This window comes from Mobula birostris, chromosome 31, assembly GCF_030028105.1.
Source record: "Mobula birostris isolate sMobBir1 chromosome 31, sMobBir1.hap1, whole genome shotgun sequence".
Taxonomy (NCBI): domain Eukaryota; kingdom Metazoa; phylum Chordata; class Chondrichthyes; order Myliobatiformes; family Myliobatidae; genus Mobula; species Mobula birostris.
In genome coordinates this window covers 23,202,631-23,224,383 of record NC_092400.1, presented here as the reverse complement: position 1 = coordinate 23,224,383, position 21,753 = coordinate 23,202,631, and the positions used below count along the sequence as shown (strand labels likewise).

Sequence of the window (21,753 nt, the reverse complement as noted above, 5' to 3'; positions counted from 1 at the left end):
TGTCATATGACATCATCATTATGTGCCATGTCATATGACATCATTATTATGTGTCGTGTCATATGATGTGGGTGACCATGGTCTATGACCATGATTGTTCTTGGAAAATTCTACATTGCCTTCTTCTGGCCAGTGTCTTTACAAGATAGGTGACCCCAACCATTATCAATACTCTTTAGATTGTCTGCCTGGTGTCAGTGGTCGCATAACCAGGACTTGTGATATGCACCAGCTGCTCATACGACCACCTACCACCTGCTCCCATGTCTTCATGTGACCCTGATCAGGGAGTAAACAGGCGCTACACTTTGCCCAAGGGTGACCTGCAGGCTAGGGGAGAGAAGGAACACCTTATACCTCCTTTGGTAGGAATATATCTCTACCCTGACACCCAACCACGAGAAAAAGATTTGATTATCTACCCTATCTATGCTCCTTTTAATCTTATATATTTCTATCAGGTCACCTCCCAGCCTCCTTTGCTTCAGGAAAACAATTCCACCCTATTTAGTGTCTCTCCATCAGTAAAGATCTCCAATCTAAGCAACATTCCTGGTGAATCTCCTCTGCATCCTCTCCAGAGCAATCACAACATGATGACACATGATTCTCAATGCACGAAGTGCAGCCTAACCAGAGTTCTGTAAAGTTGCAACATAAGGTCCCAACTCTCACATTCTATGCCAGATCCTTGCCAAATACTTCTTCACCATCCATGGACTTTAGCCACAAAATTCCTCTGTTCATCAACATTCCTTTGAGCACTAGCATTTGCTGTCCTACCTCTATTTGACTTTATCTTGTATTTACTGTGACTAAATTCTATCCACCCAAACTCTGCCCAACTTTCTGGCTAAATTCCATCTGCCAAAACTTCTCCCAACTTCCTGACTGAGCTATACCTTGCACTAATGTTAGACAACTGTAATCTGCAACAACCAGTTTTGCATGGCAGGCTATTTATTTTTAAAACTGCACTTTAGATCGTGAGATTCTATTGAGATCATGAACGTGATAATTTCTATTTTTTTTAAATTGTGATTTTGCTCCCTCAAGAAGACACGTGTCAAAAGCAAACACTTGTTTGGGTCAGGGGAATAGGACCTCCAGCCCTTCGAGCCACGATGCCTAGCAATCTCCCAATTTAATGCTAGCCCAATCATGGGACAACTTACAATGTCCAATTAACCTAAAAACCGGTATGTCTTTCAACTGCGGGAGGAAAGCAGGGCACCCACAGGAAACCCATGTGGTCACGGGGAGAACGTACAAACTCTTTACGGGCAGCTGTGGGAATTGAACCCATGTTGCTGGTACTGTAAAGCATTGACCTAACCGTTATGCTACCATGTCGCGCATTCTGTGAAGGAAGAGCATAAAATCCAAAATACGACTTACACACTTACAGACATTTTATAATTGTCACGGCTCTTGCTCTCGTGTGAGTATCTCTTCATTGTTACAGATTTACCTGATTGGTAATTGTTTTCTCCTCATTGCATCTTAAATTCTACATGTTTTATTTATGGTTTCTCCTCCAATCCTGTGAACTGCTGAATGTGCCATCAATCAGGCAGGAGTGAAGTTGACTACAAGCAGCGTGACTCTGTTTCCTATTCGGGAAGAGAACCACCCACCCATGAAAGAATGCTCTTAATAACTTTTGGCTGCTGGAGTTTTCAACTTCACTTAGTCTTAACCACATATTTAAGCTTAATGCATTTTGAGCTGTAAAACCAGATCTTAACAATCCTCCTGGAAGGGAAAAGGGGTTGGATTGCTGAAAATTATATCAGGAAGAAATTAATTATGCTTTCTTTGACTACCATGAAAAGCTGGTCTGAGCACCATACTTCCTAAACGACTGTGATTTGCTGCTCACTACTAGTGGGTGTTCATTTCAATAAGAACGTGCTTTACACAGTATTGTACTGGCATCAATGTGTAGCCAGTTATACAAATCGTTCGTGCGTTACGTGCTGTGTTGTATGACATGAGCGAACATGGTCTTTCCATGACCGTGTTTGTTCTTGGCAAAAATTGTAAGATATATTTCACTAATTTGAATGTTTTACCCTGTAACAACTGTTACCTATGTATGAGGCAAGAACGACGTCGAAGCAGTGGGATTAAACACTTTTACTGAGTCGTGTTAGTAACGGTACACGCTGGGTGACTTACAGCGTGGGAGTGTCAAGCAGGGACTGCCGAAACAAAAACCTGCGTACTTTAAAGCCCGTGCAAAAAAAAGAGCACCCCCCCCCCACACGTAGGAAGCTCAATCGATTCACCGCACGATCAATTGGCCCACAAGAGCACTTGTCACATTCTCATATTTGATCCAATACTGTCCGTCCTGCCGAAGGGTTTTGACCCGAAACGTCGACTGTTTTTTTTCTGTAGATGCTGCCTGGCCTGCTGAGATCCTCCAGCATTTTGTGTATGTTGCTGTTAAACATCTGAGTGTCTAAAGCAGTGGTTTCCACTGTGGACGATATCACACCCCTGTGGGTGGTAGGAGTTTCTAGGGGGGACGGCGCTCAATAGCAAGAGGACAGTTGAGGGATTCCAGGCTTAATTTGAAAAATTAATTACTTATAATAAGCATTTGAACCTCATAATTGATTACAACGATCCCGTAATCACCTTACCTTTTACTAATCCTCCGCTCTCTTAGACTTTGCTCCAACCACATTATAGTTGTTAGGAGCAATATGACATTTCTGTATTTGGCATATCATGAGAAATATGGACTGAAGAAACAGTATTTTCAGGCTTGGGCCGCGCATTATTGCTGCTCACTACTGTAGTACAGTGTTAGCTAGTGTAGTTCCTGTACACTAATCACACATTGATGCAAATCCTGTGAACAAGGTATGGCTTTCACTGGGGTAAAGTTCGATACTGCCCATTAGAATGGTCTTGACCGCGCATCTCTAGCCCATGGCCCAACTGATATCACTGCCCCGCTTCAGGCAGAGTCCTGTTTTGCCTGAGCCATGATGGCATTATAACCTGCCCCTTTATTGATTGTTGCACTTAATGTTGGAGTTCAACAATAGGTGATGGACTGTGGTCATTAATCCATAACGAAAACGACGGAAGCAGACCAAATGGAAAAGAGGTTTAGACAGTATGCTGCAGAGTATCTGAAATATGGATTTATACCAGCACCCAACAACCAACAGCAGCCAAAGTATCTGTTGTATGAAAAAGATCTTTTAAATAAAGCAACGGAACCATCCAGTCTCCCTGAACATTTGAAGAGAATTCCCTCTGTAAAGCAAACAAGAACTTGGCTTATTTTTTGGTCTCTTCCTGAAAACTTCCAGAAACGGAAAACATTTCAAAAAATGTTTGCCAGCACTTCAGAACAAAACGGTGATGGTTTGCGTGCCTCATACAGCATTCCATTGCTCATTGTTAAATCTGGAAAGCCCCATACAGTGGGAGAAGAATTGATTCTGCCAGCAGAAAAGGAGATTCTGGGTACGATTTTGTATGAGTCGCCGGACCAAATAATTAAAGTGATTCAGCTCAGTGACAACTCTGTTCAAAGATGAATAAAGGAAAAGTCTGCAGCTGGACGAGTCAACTTTACCAAGCAATGAATCTTTGCCTATTGGTTACGTTTTCTTCATAAGAGATGAAGGTATGGTCCAAGAGTTGTTCTTTGCAAGGGGACTAGAAACAGATACAAAAGGGGAGTCAATATTTGGGGTTGACATGGCATTGATTATTTGTCAAAATTATTTGCAAAGTTTAATGAAATCAATCTTCGATTGCAAGGAATTGATGTGAATCTTATCAAAGTCATTTCTGCCCAAGTTAACCCTACATAAGTGCAACATTGGCCATCACAACCTTTTCAGATTACTGAGTCTCTCCGAGTTGGGAAAGAAAGAAAGAATTCTAGATGATGATCCTCAAGCATACTGTGCCCACTTGCATGTCAAATGAGATTTCAGTTTCTTCTCTCGATCCAAGTTCCAGATTGGGTAATAAATCTATTCCTGAACACTTGTAATGAGGAATTAACAGGATGGGGGAAGAACTGATCTCACTACAAAATGACTTCAAGCTGAAGCCAATGATCAAAAAATCATGCAAGACTTTTGGCTGGAGAAATAAATCTCTGAATGCTACCCTGCACTGGGTAAAAAGATCTGGACGTTACTTCTTGCCTTTGGTGGAGTATGGTTTCAGGGCAATTGCCCAATTTCTTTCAAAGCAACAAAAAAGTCTGCAAAGTACTGAATATGGGGATCTGAACCTCCTTCAGGGTGACATTCAGGCTGATGTTGAGAAGCTGATATCACTGCACCAGGCCCATCTATCTCATTGAAAGGCAAAAAAGCAATCAAGTAGTGAATACTTGGACTACTAATGTACACAGGGGTAAAAATGTTATGAAAATAGCTTTTACTGTAATTAAGTAAGTAAATAACTTTAGTTGTAGCTTTAAATATATGTGGGTTTTTTTTGCAATTATTTGTCACTGCCTTGAAATTACAGTTTCTATTTTCTTTCACTGTGCATTGTAAATCAAAATTCTTTATAGTTCTTATGTAATGGCCAGAAAGGGACACTGGGGATGTATCCTGAGAGAAAAGGGGGCGGCAACCCAAAAAAGTTTGGGATAACCACTGGTCTACTGGTGTTAAAGCATCTCTGAAGTCCCCCATGAAAATCATGAAGTGCCTACAGGGCTAGGCTGATGTGTGGCAAGTTTTAGCCCAGTCTGCAGTTGGTTGGTCAGGCAGAGAAACAACAGCTGCCTCCCTTTCCTGAACGTTATTCACAATGCTGCTGGACAGCTCAAGAGCCGGGGAGGACATGCCTGTGGGCTCCACTTGAATATACAGCTGGTCCAGCTCATTGTTCAAACGTGAGCGCTGTGAAGGATTCCGGCAGATGCATCCAATTAGTGGAATCCTATCTTGTGGTGTTACCATATTTTACAGCCAAGTGCTTAGCAGGAAACAGATCAAGTCCTGACTTTGATATTTGTGGAGTTCACAGTTGTTTCCAGATCCTGGCTGGACATGAGCCAATACAGGGAGATGCCCAGACATAAGCAACGACATCCAACAGTCCGCACTACAAGTCTAAATCCAGCTTCTGGGAAAGTCACTCATGTGTGCTTGGCCGACAGGAGGTGTGAGCCACAGTGAGTGTCGCGGATATTGACCTGCCCAATAAGGCCCATCGTTGTGGAGTCTGACATCAGAGCTACAAGAAGGTGGGTGCCCTTTAGGTTAACCAGTTGCATCTCTTTCTCCGTCAGACCAACTAGCAGAGCATCCCAGCCAAAGCGCAAACATAAACCTGAAGTCCGGATGAAAGGTGTCGGCCCGAAATGTTGACTATTCACTCTTTTCCCAACACTGCCCGGCCTGCTGAGTTCCTCCAGCATTTGTGTGTGTGTGTGTTGCTTAAATATTATTCCAGTCACCATGTTCTGGGCCCAACCACAACTCCCACGCAACCCTCGAGATCCTGCCTCAAATCACCCACAACCGCCGAGTCAACCACATTCCTTCCTCCGGGCTTGGCGGATATCTTTCCTCTAAAGTGAGTGGGGGACCCTCGCGCATGTTAGACAGGCAGGGCCTGTTTTATTGCATCCACATCTGGGCCACTGCAGAACAGCAGCAACCTCTCACACAGAACCAATGCTGGCCTGCTGTGCATTGGCAGTTTAATAAGTTGTTCTCCCCCAGCGCAGAACATCTGGACTCTCGGCTTCGTTCAAGGAAGTAAAGAAACACCAAACTAATTAAGGAGACTAGTAGCAGCACTTACAGGCACACCGGCTAAACGTAAGACAGCTGAGCCTCTGGCCCCTACAACAAGCTCCACAGCCATCATGTTGATACTAGACAGCATCTGCCCAATACTTCCACGTACAATGGATGATCCTGAGTCTCATTAAAAGCTCAAAATCCCTGAATCCCAGCTAAGGGGCTAAGCATTGGACTATGAAACTGCATTATTAAATTTTGCATTCCTATATATTTAGTACCTGTAGCTTTTTACAGATTTAAGAGATTTATTCTCCCTTGGAAATTTGGAAAGGTACAAAGGAAGGAAATATTTCTGGAGTACGGGCTCCCAACCTTGGGCCCACAGACCTGTTGCTCAATGGTAAGTCCATGGCATAAAAAAGGTTGGGAACCCCCCCACCCTAGAGCTTTCTTTGCAACCTCACATTGTCCCAATGTGCTTTTATGTCAACGAAACTCTTGCTGACTGCCTCCCTATTAATACAGTGCCGCACCGAGAAATAAATCCACAACCTTTGCCTCGGAGGTGAGTTTGCCATGCATTGACCCTCACTCCAAGAGAACCACAACCTTGTCATAGGCTTTGGAAGCTTTGGTGCCTCAATGTCCTCGGGAGCTACACTGGTTGGAGTCAGGGCCTGATACTTTGGCCCTTCATAAGTTCACCCATGCCAGACAGGTCAAAGGGCACAGGCCAGACTAAGAGTAGTCCACCAGGCCTGCAGGTTCAGGGGTACAGCTCAGGGCTAACAACCCTAACTGGTCAAACATTATTGTTAAGGATACAGCAATGAAGAATGCTTTTACATCTCCGTACAGCGGTATTCTTGAGTCTTCACCCGGGACTTGAATGGCTGAAAATCGAAGGAAACTACTGGCACAATAAAAGAAGCCCTAAGCAACACAAAGACTAAGGCCAAAATTGGTTTCTGGAGATGGAGGAAGTTTATTCCTGCCCTGAACACCAGAGGCATAACGGGCACTAAGTAAGTAGAACCTGAATTGGCAACACCCATGTATCTTCAAACAGGAAGATAATGCCGCTGTCGTAACAAAGCAGTACGGCAGAAGTAGAGACAGAGGGTATTACTACAGGAAGAGACAACAAGTGCTCCTCTTTTGGGTTAGGCACTGCATACAGGACGGCCCCTGGCAGAAACCTAGAAGCAAATCTTCCCTAATTAAGTACTGAGAAGTGATTACATTATGGGAACTTGTATTTGATTTATTTTCTAAACTGTTTATTTAACACTTGGATATTGCCTTAAAGTTTAGTTAAAACTTGAAGTGTAATCCAAAATTATAATGCAGAAAAAATAAGAAATAGCAACACATCGCCTGAACTCTTTAACTGCTAAGAAGACAAAAAAAAAACAGCAAAGCTCACACTAGTAGGACAAAACAAAGCTGCAAATTGTTCTAAAAAATGGTAATAAATTCTAATACCACTTTGGCTCACATTTCTGTCTTTGGTCTTGTTTGACTTCTCAGTGTAACCAAAGGATTATGGGAATCATATATATTGCTCGAGCGATATTTATGGATTTGTATGTGGTTTCTCCAGTAATTTCTGTTATCCCTCTTGACCCAGAATGAAACAACACCAACAGCACCTCCTTGGTTTCAGCTCAGACAGAAATGTTTCCCTGCTTCCCACAGAGAAAATTTCACCAAGGACAACACTTGAATTATTTTCCTACCACCCACTTTCAGGATTAAAGAAGCACGGAACAAAGTCAAAATAGAACTTATGTGTAGTGTAGATTGCTCAAAAGGGAAATTGTTTAGAGCTGGTGACAGATCCACAGGAAAGGTTGGCGCTGGTTGACAAAGTGTAGTACGTTTGAGGAGAAGTTAATATTCAGCCTGTTGAGTCATAACTGCTTTCCAGAATATATTCCATATCCCTCCAATTAACACCGCAGGCTTTGAACTGTTAAGTTTCACAAAAGCAGGTAATATTATAACTTAAGTTGCAAGTATTTTATAAATCATCCACACTAATTTAATAAAAGCAATATTCTGTGGTTTAATCTACTTAAATCAAAATCCAGACTGCAGAATACTGGTAGTTTCCTGGCCTTCCCAAAAATGCCAACGTCTTCCGCCTACGTTAGTAACTAAATTCCTAAAGAAACACTTAAAGGAATTCTGAGAGGATAGTTATGCACCAAACATTTCTTTTTACTTTGACGGTAAATTTAAATTAATATTTTCTCTTTGTCAATGCCACACATATTTCATTTATTGCTTTTGGAATTGAATACAAATGTAGGGAGGTTATGTTTCAGTTGCGTAGAGAAGTGGTGAGACCACATCTGGAGTATTGCACACAGCTTTGGTCTCCTTATTTACAGAAGGATATTAAAGCATTGAAAGTAGCTCAGAGAATGTTTACCAGATTAATACCTGGAATGGGTGGGTTGCCTTATGAGGAAATATCGGATGTACTAAGTGCTGGAGTTTGAAAAGTGAAAGGGGACTTGATCCTGAGAGATTTTGTCATTGACAGATTTAAAGGGGATGCTTCTTCTAGAACTTGGTGGTTACCATTCAAAAAGAAGAAACTAAGCAAAAATAGGAAGTGTGGAACAGGTGGGATAGTGAGAAAAGAAAGCATTTGACAGATATAAGGCAATTACTTTTGCCTCTGAGGGTTATGAATCTTTAGAACTCTCTTCTGCAAAGAATGGTGGAAGAACCTTTGAGTAGTTTTTAAAGCATGGGGAGATGGATTCTATTAAACCGGGGTGCAAAGTTGCCAGAGGTCGGTGGAATGCAGAGTTTCAATTACAATCATATCAGACATGATCTTATTGAGTAGTAAGGCAGCCCAAGTGACCTACTCCTACTCCTAATCTGTATTTTCTCCTTCAACGTAAACAGATCCGAATGCATGGCTAAGTAGTTGATGGATATGTAATGTTATCTGCTTCCTCTTTCCATTATTGTTCCATAGATTTTATTTTGTCTGGTTTCTAGGCATTCCAGTTGCAAATGGAAATTCAGGCAATTCACTATCAGCTCGAAGTCACTGTCACTTTGAGTCAGAATATGCCTGTACTTTACTGGCTATGGTCCCCTTGGATTGTTCTGCCATGCAATATCAAACTTGCAATAACAGGAGGGATAATTAGAAAGACAGGAGAAGGACAAGGAATCTACCTCAGTCACCAGGTGGTACTGATACTACAGCTATTCCCTCTAAGCAGCGTGGGTGTGCAACCACACAGTAACTGAAATACTCCCATGTACATAGCCTTCGTTGCCACTCAGCTGGAATTTTCTTTTATATAATGTTAACAGAACTTTATGTTTATATAATTTAGAATTTAAGCAAATATACTTTTGAAATCATTAATATTATTGTGAAATACCCTGTAATTATGTGTTAATGTATATAATCCCTAGATGTTCTAAATAATATATGTACTGCAACCTTTACTTTGAAACATTTCAGAGCTTCAAAGCTTTTACATTGTCCACGTTTCATGTTACAACAATGTTACAAATTGTAACAATAAACACAGAGTGGAAGTCGGCGGCACATTGTTAATAAACCGCCGGCCCACAGAATGCTAATGCCATCTAGCCAAAACATTTTATTTTTGCCATTGTGCCCGTTAGTTGTTTTGACTGCCTGACATCACCTAATTGCATTACGAGTTGTGGTTTGTGTTTGTTTCATACGCAGATTACAAAAAAAAAACATTTAAAGTGCTGCGGAGTTTTCAGGCCATGGAAAAATTTCCTGCTCAGAAAAATGGTTGGTCCGCACAGCTGTAAAAGTTAGAGGGAACATTGGATACTATATTATGCTTTGCCACCATATTGACACTAATGACAAGTACTCTAATCCAACAGAATATTTTCCACACACCTCATTGGTGATTTCGTCTATACTGAATATTTGAATGCTTTTGGGATGTTAATAAAACACTGGCAATATCTTGATAGGGGAATGCATAAGGAACAGGATGCTAATCACCGATTCTGTATTTTCCAGTCCAAGTAAACATTAAGTTTCTAGTCATGAGTGTTATCTAAAACTATAAAATTCTTTCTGGAAAGTCCAGATACCAATCTCTCTGCCCCCGAACCACAGCAATGCTTTTGTTTAAAAGCAGTGGGTCTTGACAAGTATCTCATTTTTCGCTCTGGGGTTTGTGTTTGAGTCCAGTCCAGACTAATGACGTGATAGCCTTCCCCTCAGCTGACTTGAGGATTCCTGCAATTAAAGTATTGCAGAGATCCCAGCCAGCAGAGGACCAAACCACTGAATTGCCCACAATTCAGCAAAAAAAAAAAATTGGCACTTTCCGTCAGGAATGTCAGAACAATGAATTACGTGGGAAGTGGGAAACGGGAAAATTCACATATGAAGAGTGAGTAGTGTATCACAGAGTACTCAAAGTTACTGTTCTTGGCCAAGGACCTCTACCTTTTCCAGTAGTGGAGCAGCAAGTATATGCTAACACTTGAATTGTCTCAGTACCTTTCTCTGCTTTACACTAATATGCTGCAAAATAAATGGTTATGTGAACTAATAAGCAGAAGAGAAATAAGAAGGAATAAATTAGATGAGAAGTTATAATTAAAAGTAAGAAGGAATAAAAAATAAGTACCTTAAAAATAAGATGTACAAGATTATAAGTCAAGGATTACAGAGTTTCCAAGTTCATACTGACAAGATGGTAGTGCAAAAATTAACGTAATATTATACACTCACACTATCCAGATAAGAAGTGAAGGTCATGTTGCACAGGATGTCTGCAATAATGGGGTATGGTAAACAGGGCTAAACAGAGCTCTGGTAAACAAATGTTAATCACAGAGTCTCTGGGAACATTCTACACAGAATATTGTTGCTATAATTATAGAGCCATTATTGGTAACAGGGTCGCAGGGTGGAGACACAGCTCTACCACCTGCCAATCCATAGTGGAGTACGCTCCATGACATCTGTGAGAGGCTTAAACTCCAATTCTTTTGTTTCCCCAGCCTCTAAGTGCTTGAGGAAATGGAGCAGCCCAAAACCTGTATCTCTGAGAGATAAGGCAACCATTAGACTTGCAAGACCATGAACCTGCGCCTGGAAAGTCTTCACTCTCCAGGGCTCAGGCCTGGGCAAGGTTGTACGGAAGACCAGCAGTTGCCTGTGTTGCAAGTCTCCCCTCTCCACGACACCAATGTTGTCCAAGGGAAGGGCATTAGGACCCATACAGCTTGGCACCAGTGCCGTCGAAGTGCCTTGCTCAAGGACACAACACGTTGCCTCGGCTGGGGCTCGAACTCACGACTTTCAGGTCGCTAGTCCAATGCCTTAACCACTTGGCCACGTGCCCACACCCCTGAGAGATGCTACTGTAGTTTCAACTATGGTGACAGTGTGGCAGTAGATCTCTACCAAAGGAGGTGTAAGGCACTCCTTCCCTCCACTAGCCTGCAGATCATCCTTGGGCAAGGTGTAGCACCTCTTAGTGCCCCCCAATCAGGGTCACATGAAGCCATGGGACAAGGTGGTGGATGGTCGTATGAGCAGCTGGTGCGTATCACAAGTCCTGGTTATGCGACACTGACACCAGAGAGACAGTCTCTGAAGGGTATTGATAATGGCTGGGGTCACCCGTCTTGTAAAGACACTGCCCAGAAGAAGGCAATGGCAAAATATTTCTGTAGAAAAATTTCCCAAGAATAATCATGGTCATGGAAAGAGCATGATCACCTACAACATACGATAGTGCACATAACAAACGACCAAATTATTGGTTACGGGGTACAATTCTTAAAGTGGTATCAATCCAACATTACGAGAACTATATACACTAACATCAGATATCACGATCAAAATTCAGAATGTTAACAAAAAAAACATAATGCAAAAATAAAAAATGCAAATAAGTTAATTGATTTTAATATTATACTTGTTTATCGCACAGTACAAATTATTTTTTCAGAAAGTATAGATATGAGAAAGCACAAGAGTTTAACACATAACAAAACTTTATTCCTTTGATTCTTGGTTAGCCCATTTAATTGCTCTTTTCCCACAACTGCTATCAATCTCCTACTCCTGAAGAATTAGTCATCTTAGCTACCGAAGATTTGACTGCGCGCCCGCTTGTTTGAATACTGTGCACAATTTAACATGGGTTGCAGAAGCTCCATTTCTAAAGCAATCCTTTCGTTGCCCAGTTTCCATTGTATATGAGCTACAATGCATAGTGATCAGGGGATAAAACTTAATCAATTTTTAATCTCCGCAGCCTGGGATCCTTATTCCAATTATACCACCCCTACTGCGGAGAATCTCATCCAAAGTGGAGACTGATTTGTACGATTCTACTACCTAATGCTGTAAGATACCGTGGGCAGCATGATAGCATAGTGGTTAACGTAGCGTTATTGCAGTTCCAGCTGCATGATCTGGGTTCAATTCCAGTGGCTGTCGGTAAGGAGTTTGTGCATCCTCCCCATGGCTGCGTGGGTTTCCCCCACTTACTCTGATTTACTCCCACATTCCAAAGGCGTGCGGTTAGGGTTCGTCAGTGGGCGGGCTATGTTAGTGCTGGAAGCGTGGCCACACTTCTGGGCAGCCCAGCACAATCGTTCCTGCTTTGATTTGACATAAATGATGCTTTTTGCTGCATGTTTCTATCTACAAGTGACAAAAAAGTTATCCTGAAGTATCTTGATTATTGGCTGAGCTGTTATGATTCTGTATACACTCAGTGGCTACTTTGTTGGGTACCCAATGTAGGTGATAAAGTGGCCACTAAGCATATGCTTGTGGTCTTCTGCTGCTGTAGCCCATCCACATGTTGTGTATTCAGAGATGCTCTTCTACACACCACTGTTATAACATATGACTATATCAGTTATTGTAACCTTCCTGTCAGCTTGAAGCTGTCTGGCCATTCTCCTCTGAATTCTCTCATTAACAAAGTGTTTTCACCCACAGGACTGCTGCTCACTGGGTGTTTTTTGGTTTTTGCTCTATTCTCTGTAACTCTAGGCACTGTTGTGCATAAATATCCGAGGAGATCAGCAGTTTCTAAAATACTCAAACCACCCCATCTGGCACCAACAATCATTCCACAGTCAAAGTCACTTAGATCACATTTCTTCTGGTGTTTGATCCAAACAACAACTGAACCTCTAGACTACGTCTGCATGCTTTAATGCACTGAGTCGCTGCCACATGATTGGCTGATTAGATATTTGCATTAATGAGCAGGTGTACAGGTGTACCTAATAAAGTGGCCCCTGGGTGTCTAATATAAGCTCAGGCAAATACAAATCAAAACAAGAACACTACACTGGCTTGTGGTGTAGTGGTATCTGCACTGGACTTCGAGTCGAGTGGTCCCGGGTTCGAAACCGGCCGCTCCTTTCACGCTTTCCATCCGTACTGTATTGAGTGCCAAGCTAGCAACTCGGCCTCATAAAAAATCAGACAAATGTGAAAGAAATGGCAAGGTTGCCACCCAAAGTTCCACAAGGCATGGAAAGGAACAACAAGACCGAATCACTAATGATGTGGGCAAATAGATGTGGAGTTTCGTAGTCTTTATTGCAAAGCAGGATTGAAATTCATGAAAACACCACGATTTTGTGTGATGACTTAATCTGAGGGAAAAAGTCAATTTGTGTCCAGATCACAGAGATGCATCAAATTCACCCACAATATCTATTTTGCTGTCTATCTTAATACCTTTCCAAACTCAAATGAAACAAACTGTTCAGATAAAGGGAACACAATTGTTATGAAAACAAAGATTTACCACAGATGGGCCAACAACCAAATTCTCAACTTAACAAAACAGATTTGTATCAAACAATTTCCAGTGGTGATCCTGTGGTTCCTTTATATGTTTTTAATCACAATGCAGACTTAAATTTTAGCAAACAACAGGAATTCTGCAGATGCTGGAAATTCAAGCAACACACATAAAAGTTGCTGGTGAACGCAGCAGGCCAGGCAGCATCTCTAGGAAGAGGTGCAGTCGACGTTTCAGGCCGAGACCCTTTGTCAGGAGTAAATTTTAGCTATGAATATAGAGACCCCCCCCCCCCATCACAAAAGCAAAGTACTTGTTGTGTGTTTATCAAACAAGGTGAAACAGAAATAGAGGCTGCTGAAATGCAATGATTTCCACGGTACTGTGGAGTTAGAAGACAATGTCAGGATGGGGCAATTGCCCAAAAATGCAGTAATGCAACTATCTGGACGTAGTTAAAGTGGAGCAAGGTAGGGTAACTAAGTAATCTAGTACCTATAGCAAGAGGTGAATTAAACAGCTGAGTAATTACATGTAGCCCCTGAGGGAACAATTATATTCAACAGAGGAAAGTGGCGTGATATCTGATGAAACACATTTTTCAGTTAGGTAATTATTACAAAACAAATAAACAACACACATAAACTAGTTATAAAAATGGAGAGTTTTATATCTAAATACAAGTATAATTGAAGATATTTGGAAGGTGGAATCTCGTAAAGAGATTATGATCATTATAACAGCAAAGCATTTAATTTGTGCATGTGCACAGGTAATGTTTACATAAAACACAACTACTCAAAGACCTTACTTACAGAAACGAAAGTTCATCTTATATATATAATGTAATTAATTCTCAATAAATCTGAAAATTGGCAGATAATCGCAACTTATTGATCATTAGGCTCTCTTCCAGGGAAGGTGGGACCTGTACGGAAGGGACAGTTTACACCTGAACTGGAAGGGGGCTTCAGTTCAATGTGTTCCCTCAAGCCCATTGAGAGGCTAGTGCAGAAATTGGAGCGGTCCTTAGCCATGAGTGAGGTGTCAGAGGATTGGAGGATAGCTAATCTTCTTCCATCGATTAAAAAAGGCTCTAAGAATAAATCAAGAAATAATAGACTGGTGGGACTGGCATCAGGTATTCTAAAGGAATGGATATATAAATATTTAGATAGACAGGGACTGATTAGAGATTGTCAACATGGCTTTGTGCATTGTAAATTATGTCTAACCAATTTTATGAACACATACAAAACACTGGAGGCACTCAGCAGGCCAGGCAACATCTATAGAAGAGAGTACAGTCAACGTTTTAGGCCAAGACCCTTTATCAGGACTGTGTTTTTTGAGGAAGTTACTCCAAAAGTCGATGAAGGCAAGCTAGTGGATGCTGTCTATATGGACTTTAGCAAGGCCTTTGACAAGGTTCCACATGGGATTTCGGTCAAGAAGGTTCAGTCACTTGGCATTCAGGATGAGGTAGTAAATTGGATTAGACATTGGCCTTGTGGGAGAAGCCAGAGAGTGGTTGGAGATGGTTGCCTCCTTGACTGGAGGCCTGCGACTAGTGGTGTGCTGCAGGAATTGGTGTTGGATCCATTGTCGTTTGTCATCTATATCAACGACTTGGATGACGTTGTGTTAAACTAGATTCGAAAAGTTGTAGTTTTGTTTGATGATGAACTTCAATAAAAAATAAATTACCGAGAAAAAAAGAGAGAAAGAGAAGTTGAAGATGACACCAAGATTGGGGTTGTAGTGGACAGCAAGGAAGACTATCAAAGCTCGCGGCGGGATATGGACCAGCCGGAAAAATGGGATGATAAATGGCAAATGGAACTTAATGCAGACAAGCGTGATGTGCTGTAGTTTCGGAACACCAGCTAAGGTAGATCTTACACAGTGAACTGTAGGGCTCTGAGGAGTGTGGCAGAACAGAGGGATTCACTATTATGCAGATCCACTATTCCTTGAAAGTGGGAATACAGATCCACTATTCCTTGAAAATGACTCACGGGTACATTGGGCACATTGGCCTTCATAAATCTATGTATTGAGTACAAGAATTGGAACATTATGTTGAAGCTATATTGGTAAGGCATAATTTGGAGTATTATCTGCAGTTTTGGTCTCCTAGCCACAGAAAAGATGTAAATAAGATTGAAAGAGTGCAGAGAAAGTTTACAAGGATGTTGATAGGACTTGAAGACCTGAGTCATAGGAAAAGGTTAAATAGGTTGGGACTTTATTCCTTAGAGGGTAGAAGAACGAGAAGAGATTTGATGGAGGTATACAGAGTTATAAGCTATAGGAGCAGAAGTAGGTCATTTGGCCCATTGAGTCTGCTCCGCATCTATGAGGAGTATTGATAGGGTAAGTGCAAGTTGGATTTTTCCATTGAGGTTAGACGGGACTGAGGTTGCACAGTTTTTGTTGTCTTCTGCACTCTGGTTGATCTTTCATTGATCCTGTCATAGCCACTGTTCTATAGATTGGCTGAGTATGCCCACAGGAAAATGAATCTCTGGGTTTTACGTGATGACATATATGTACTTTGATAATAAAATTTACTTTGACTTTCAGTCTACAACTAGAGGTTATGGAATGAGGGTGAAAGATAAAATGTTTAAGTGGATCATGATGGGGAACTTCACTCAGAGGGTGGAGGGAGTGTGGAATGAGCTGCCAGCACAAGTGGAGGATGTGGGGTTGATTTCAATGCTTAAGAGAAATTTGGTTAGGTACATGGATGGGAGGTGTATGGAGGACTATGTTCTGGGTGCAGGTCGATGGGTCTAGGCAGATTAAGGTTTGGCATAGAGTAGATGGGCCGAAGGGCCTGTTTCTGTTCTGTGATTCTATGACTCTAAGTAGTGCCATTTTTCTTAAGACATGAAACAAAGGCTGGAACAAATTCTCAGAATCAAATTAAAAGGAGAAATCAAGATTGGAGAAAGAAGCCTCAGGCAAAGTGCTTCCCTATTAATACACATTTCAATCTGTTGTTCAGATCTTGTTGTATTACAGAAAATGGACCATAAAGTCAAAATAATTGGCTACAAGGTACAAACTACAACTTATTCAAAGTGCACAGATCGGGGGAGGGATATCTTCTGATGCAAAGTACTCTCACTTATGCCTTTGCACTGAAATTGCACCACATCGATTTCAAAAGCAGCAGTCTGTATTAATGCTTTTTAAAGTAATGAACCTTGTCATGCAGAGTGGAACATTTTTTCTTGTTTATCATCAAATAAACAGAATTGGTGGTCAAACAAATTAAACCAATGATTGTCCATTTCCAACGGAACACTTATTTCCTGATTTCCAAGTGAATAAAGAGACGTTTAGAATCTAGTAAAGTTCGGTTCTGCCTCTCATTAAACATACCTACGCTCAGTCGCCCACACTTGCCAGACCTCCAGTCCTTGGCCTCCAGCCCAACTAATGAAGGAGGCCAACTTCTCAACTTCCTCAAATAGTTCTGGGTCAGTAGGGAGCAGCTGAAGTGCTTGCTTTGTCAGCATTTATAAGTGCGTGTATAACATTCAACAGAGACCTGAGGGCTGCTAAGACATTGCTGTTCGCCACCTTTTACCTTCTCCTACATCTCCAGGAGAGCCTCACTGGATCACCTTTCTCAGATCCAACTATTGTGTAGCTCAGCGCTCAGCGTACGGTGGCCGCACTGCTCTGCCACTTGTCCAGCGTCCCTTTTGTGTCCACACATAGAGATTGTCAGCACTGAGCAATCCCCTAAGTCTTGATACAAGTAGAACAAGTTTCCTCCAAGAGGATTGCAACCTTGTCGTAGGGTTTGGAGGCTTGCATGCCTCAATGACTCGGAGAGCTATGAGGGCTGGAGTCAGGGCTTTTTTGCCTCTTGCTAGGGTCACCCCTGCCAAACAGGTCAAAGGTTAGGAGCCAGACTAAAAGTGGTCCAACCCTGATTGAAGACAAAAAATTGTTACCGAAATAGCAATGAAGAATCCTTCTACATCTGAGTGTGATTGTATTCCCGAGTATCCACCTGGGACTTGCATGTCGGACAGTAGTGAAAATCGAGAGGAAGCTACTGACACGATGAAGGAAGCCCTGAACACCACCAGAGATGAAGGACCTTCATTGCTGCCCTCAACGCCAGCGGCATAGCGGGCAGTAAGTATAACAAATTAGGATGTATTTTCAATCCTTCAAAGGAATGTACAAACTGTAAGTAAACAAAGAAGCCACCAGTACTGAGAGACAAGAAGTCTTCTGGATATTAATGTATCTTTAAATTCTACCTAATTCACAATATCTCTTAAATCATATTCATGTACCAGGCTAATGTTGCAGACAGGACTGTGAATGATTATGTAAATGAACTGCTTGCGGCTAGTATACTTCCCGTCTGGGTGGATTTGTATCAGATCTGAGCCATTCTGGTCTGAATTTAGCCAGCACCCAAAAATATACTTCAACCTTTAGAAGGAGGAAACATAAAAACCTCGACCTCAGCAGGCCCGGCCTTCTGAAAACACTTCTGATGGTTTTGTTTCAGAATCAATTTTCCCTGCTCCAGAATCTGATTTGGCATTTAATCTCTGCCTGAGTGGAGGCAGCATGTGTTGTACTGGAAGGCTCTCTCACTCGTCAGCACGTGAAGGCAATCTCAGTCTAGGCATTCATCACGCGACAAGGGCCTCGGTAGCTCACCTTCGTCACAGCTGCTCCCTCGGAATCCAGCGCAGCACTTCCACTCGATGACCGTCACCGTTTTGTAGGTCAGTCTGTACGTCGGGCGAATCACGGCCCTGTAACTGGGAAGTGTTTAAAAAGGGAGAAGGAAAAGACGTGTAAGTAAAGGCCATAAGATATAGGAGCAGAATTAGGCCATTCGGCCCATCGATTCTGCTTTGCCATTCCATAGTGGCTGATTTATCATACCCCTGAACCCAATCTCCTGTCTTTTCCCCGTAACCTTTGACACCCTGACTGATCAAAAACCTATCAACCTCCACTTTAAATATACCCAAGGTTTTGGCCAACACAGCCACCCGTGGCCATGAATTGCACAGATGCCCCACTATCTGGCTAAAGCATTTACCCCTCATCTCTGTTCTAAAGGGGCGTACTCTGTTCTGAGAATATGCCCTCCACTGAAAGAAGCACCCTCCTCATGTCCATCCTATCTAGGCCTTTCAATATTGAAGAGATTTCAGTGAGATACCCCGTCATTCTTCCAAACACCAATGAGTACAGGTCCAGAGGCATCAAAGAAAGATGCTTCTCTGGAGCACAGAACTCATCCTGCACATTTACTCCTATACTCCTATTCTTCTTTCTCCTTCTCTCTCTCTCTCCCTCCCTCCCCTCCCCCTCCCCCTCTCTCCCTCTCCCTCCCCTTCCCCCTCCCCTCTCCCTCTCCCTCTTCTGTACTAAGCAGCAGTGTCTCAACAGAGCCCAGGTGAATGCAACACCTTCAGTTTAATTCAACCTCTCGTGCATTAAAAAGCCTCATTGCCGATTCAGCAAAACATAATGAGAAGTCGCAGCAAGACAAGTGAGGAAGCCTTTATGGGCTTTTTTAAATGGGAAAGAGAAGGAGTGGGGTTCGGGAGGGAAATTCAGGGCATCATGGTAGCATGCAATTACAGCGCCAACCACCTGGGCTCATTTCCTGCCGCTGACCGTAAGGAGTTTATACGATCTCTCCGTAACCACAAGGGTTTCCTCCAGGTGCTCTGGTTTCCTCCCATATTCCAAAGACGTACTGGTCAGTAGGTTAATTGGTCACATTTATGCAACTGCCTTCCCAATCATTGATCACGTCTGCATGAAGCGCTGTCGCAGGAACGCAGCATCCATCACCAGGAACCCCAGCCACCCAGGACATGCTCCCTCTTCGCTGCTGCCATCAGGAAGAAAGTACAGGAGCCTCACACCACCAGGTTCGGGAACGGTTGCTACCCCTCAACCACCAGGCTCTTGAACCAGAGGGGTAACTTCACTCACTTGCCCCGTCACTGAAATTTTGCCACAACCAATGAACCTAGTTTCAAGGGCTCTTCATATCAGGTTCTCAATATATGTTGCTTATTTATTTATTTATTTATTTATTAATGCTGGTTCTTCTTTTCTCACTTGCACAGTCTGTTGTCTTCTGCACCGTGGTTGAACTCCCTAGTTGGGCAGTCTTTCGTTGGCTCTGTTATTGTTATAATTCTATACATTTATTGACTATGTCCACATGAAATTGAATCTCAGGGTTGTATATAGGTAAATAGATACTTTATTAATCCCAAAGGAAATTACAGTGTCATACTAGCATTACCAGTGCACAGACATACAAATATTAGAAGAGAAGTAAGAAAGAATAAAAAATAAGCTGTCTCAAACAGTTTAACAGGAGGTAGGGACTCACTTCCCCAGCTCATGATAGAGCCTGATGGCTGAGGGTAAGAACAACCTCGTATAGTGCTCTTTGGAGTAGCGCAGTTGTCTTATGGTGACATATATGTACTTTGATAATAAATTTACTTTGAACTTTGGTCTCATTGGGCTGCATGGGTGTGCTTGCATGCTGGTATCTCCAAACTAAAATAAGTATAATTATTGAGGGGTTGATTTATAAATTCAAGTTCCATCTTCAATTTGCTGGTTCATGATGATTATCAATCAGTCTGATCATCCCTGAACCTCCATCGTCAGGAACTCAAGAACTCCGTGGATCAGCCACAGAAATGGTGGAATGAAGGCGGCAGATCAGGGGCTGGGGACCAGCAGCATGAGGCACAGTTCCTGAAGACCCAAAGCACCACGCCACACACAGAAGCAAGTCAGGAATATGAGGCAACAGCAGCACTCGAATGAGCAAAGCCAAAGGTAACTGTTAGTTTGAAGCCAGTCTTTAGGGAGATCAATGCAAGGGTCAGAAAGGAGACGTACCAGTGGACAAATCAAAGCACTGATGCCTTACCTTATCCCACCGGGACACCCCAACGGCCATCTGCAACCCTGATAAACCCTCTGCACGTAGGTCCCATTCTGCACTTGGCAGGACACCGTCTTCGTCAGTGTGTAAGGACACCAGTTCCTTTCAATAAAGCAAAGTAAATAAGGTAACAATCATTGCATAAATTAAAAAAAACAATATTACTCAAAGAATAAATCAGCGCTATTCACAAAATGCATCTTGCCGAACAACTAAAAGCATTTGCAATCCCAAGGATTATCTCCAATCAGATTCCCAACTGCGGTAGAAGATGGGCTTCAGTCAATTAAACTCGTCCTCATAAATGAAGCTGAGATCACTGAGGCTCAGCGAAGTTTTAAGGTTAGGTGATATCCTGGTTCTGGTGCTTTGGACGTTCCCTCTGGATTCAGCTGTGTTTCTAGCCAAATCGTCTCAGTACTGCCGCAACATTGGCATCCGACTGAGAATGTGGAAAATTGCCCAGGTACAGAGCAACCAAGCTCCTTCAACCAGCTCTCAGAGGTCAGCAAAATAATGGAAGACATCTTGGCGGGCTGAAAGCTGCCGAGATTCATCCTAGGACATGCTGGGACTTTTCATCAGTGATGTAACCTGGGGTCATCGTGTGTTTTGGGGCTTTCAACGTCAGACGCTGTCGCCCAGGCGACCCAGCCAGGGTTGAGCAGGCCCTGGTTTGTGTCCCAGCAGCACTGGCCCACAGGCCACGCCTCTTGATCCACAGACTAGCTCAACAGCCTCTGTGTTGGCTCTTATGGCTGTTTTCTTCACAGCCTCCTTAATGCCAAGGAAAGAGTAGGTTCCACACAGCAAGCAGCCAGCACTAGCTCTACACAGCAACGCTATAGGCTCGTATTGTGCCCCCTACCCTGTCCCTGGCACTGCGTTACCAGCTCCTGGTACTTGGCTTTCTTACACTCAAATGCATCCTCAATCCGGTATTCCCACGGCCTCACTTATTCACCAGAAATCTGCCCGTTAATGCTCAGCTGGGTTCTAGCAGGGACACCCAGCATGAGATGTCATCATAGCCTTTGTTCATTCTCAAACGAAACAGTTGAATTTCGGAAGACAGGAAAGTGACAATCCCTGACGTCAAAGCTTTCATATGACTGTGTGGCATCGGAGAAATTACTTGCATCTAGGAGAATGAATCCATAGAGCTGGACATCATTCAAGCTTGGGCTGCTAAGTAACAAGTCATATT

At 42.6% G+C, this 21,753-nt stretch overlaps 1 protein-coding gene across 2 annotated transcripts in view; it reads right to left on the bottom strand.

Moving 5' to 3' along the window:
- emid1 (EMI domain containing 1) overlaps positions 1-21,753 on the bottom strand; it is a 431,206-nt gene that overhangs the window by 397,000 nt on the left and 12,453 nt on the right. For both annotated transcript variants that reach the window (XM_072247702.1, XM_072247703.1), the window contains exons 2-3: positions 20,532-20,648; positions 18,269-18,372 (exon numbers count right to left, since the gene is read on the bottom strand). In XM_072247702.1, coding sequence (XP_072103803.1) covers positions 18,269-18,372; positions 20,532-20,648 — 221 coding nt within the window. The remainder of the gene's footprint in view (positions 1-18,268; positions 18,373-20,531; positions 20,649-21,753) is intronic.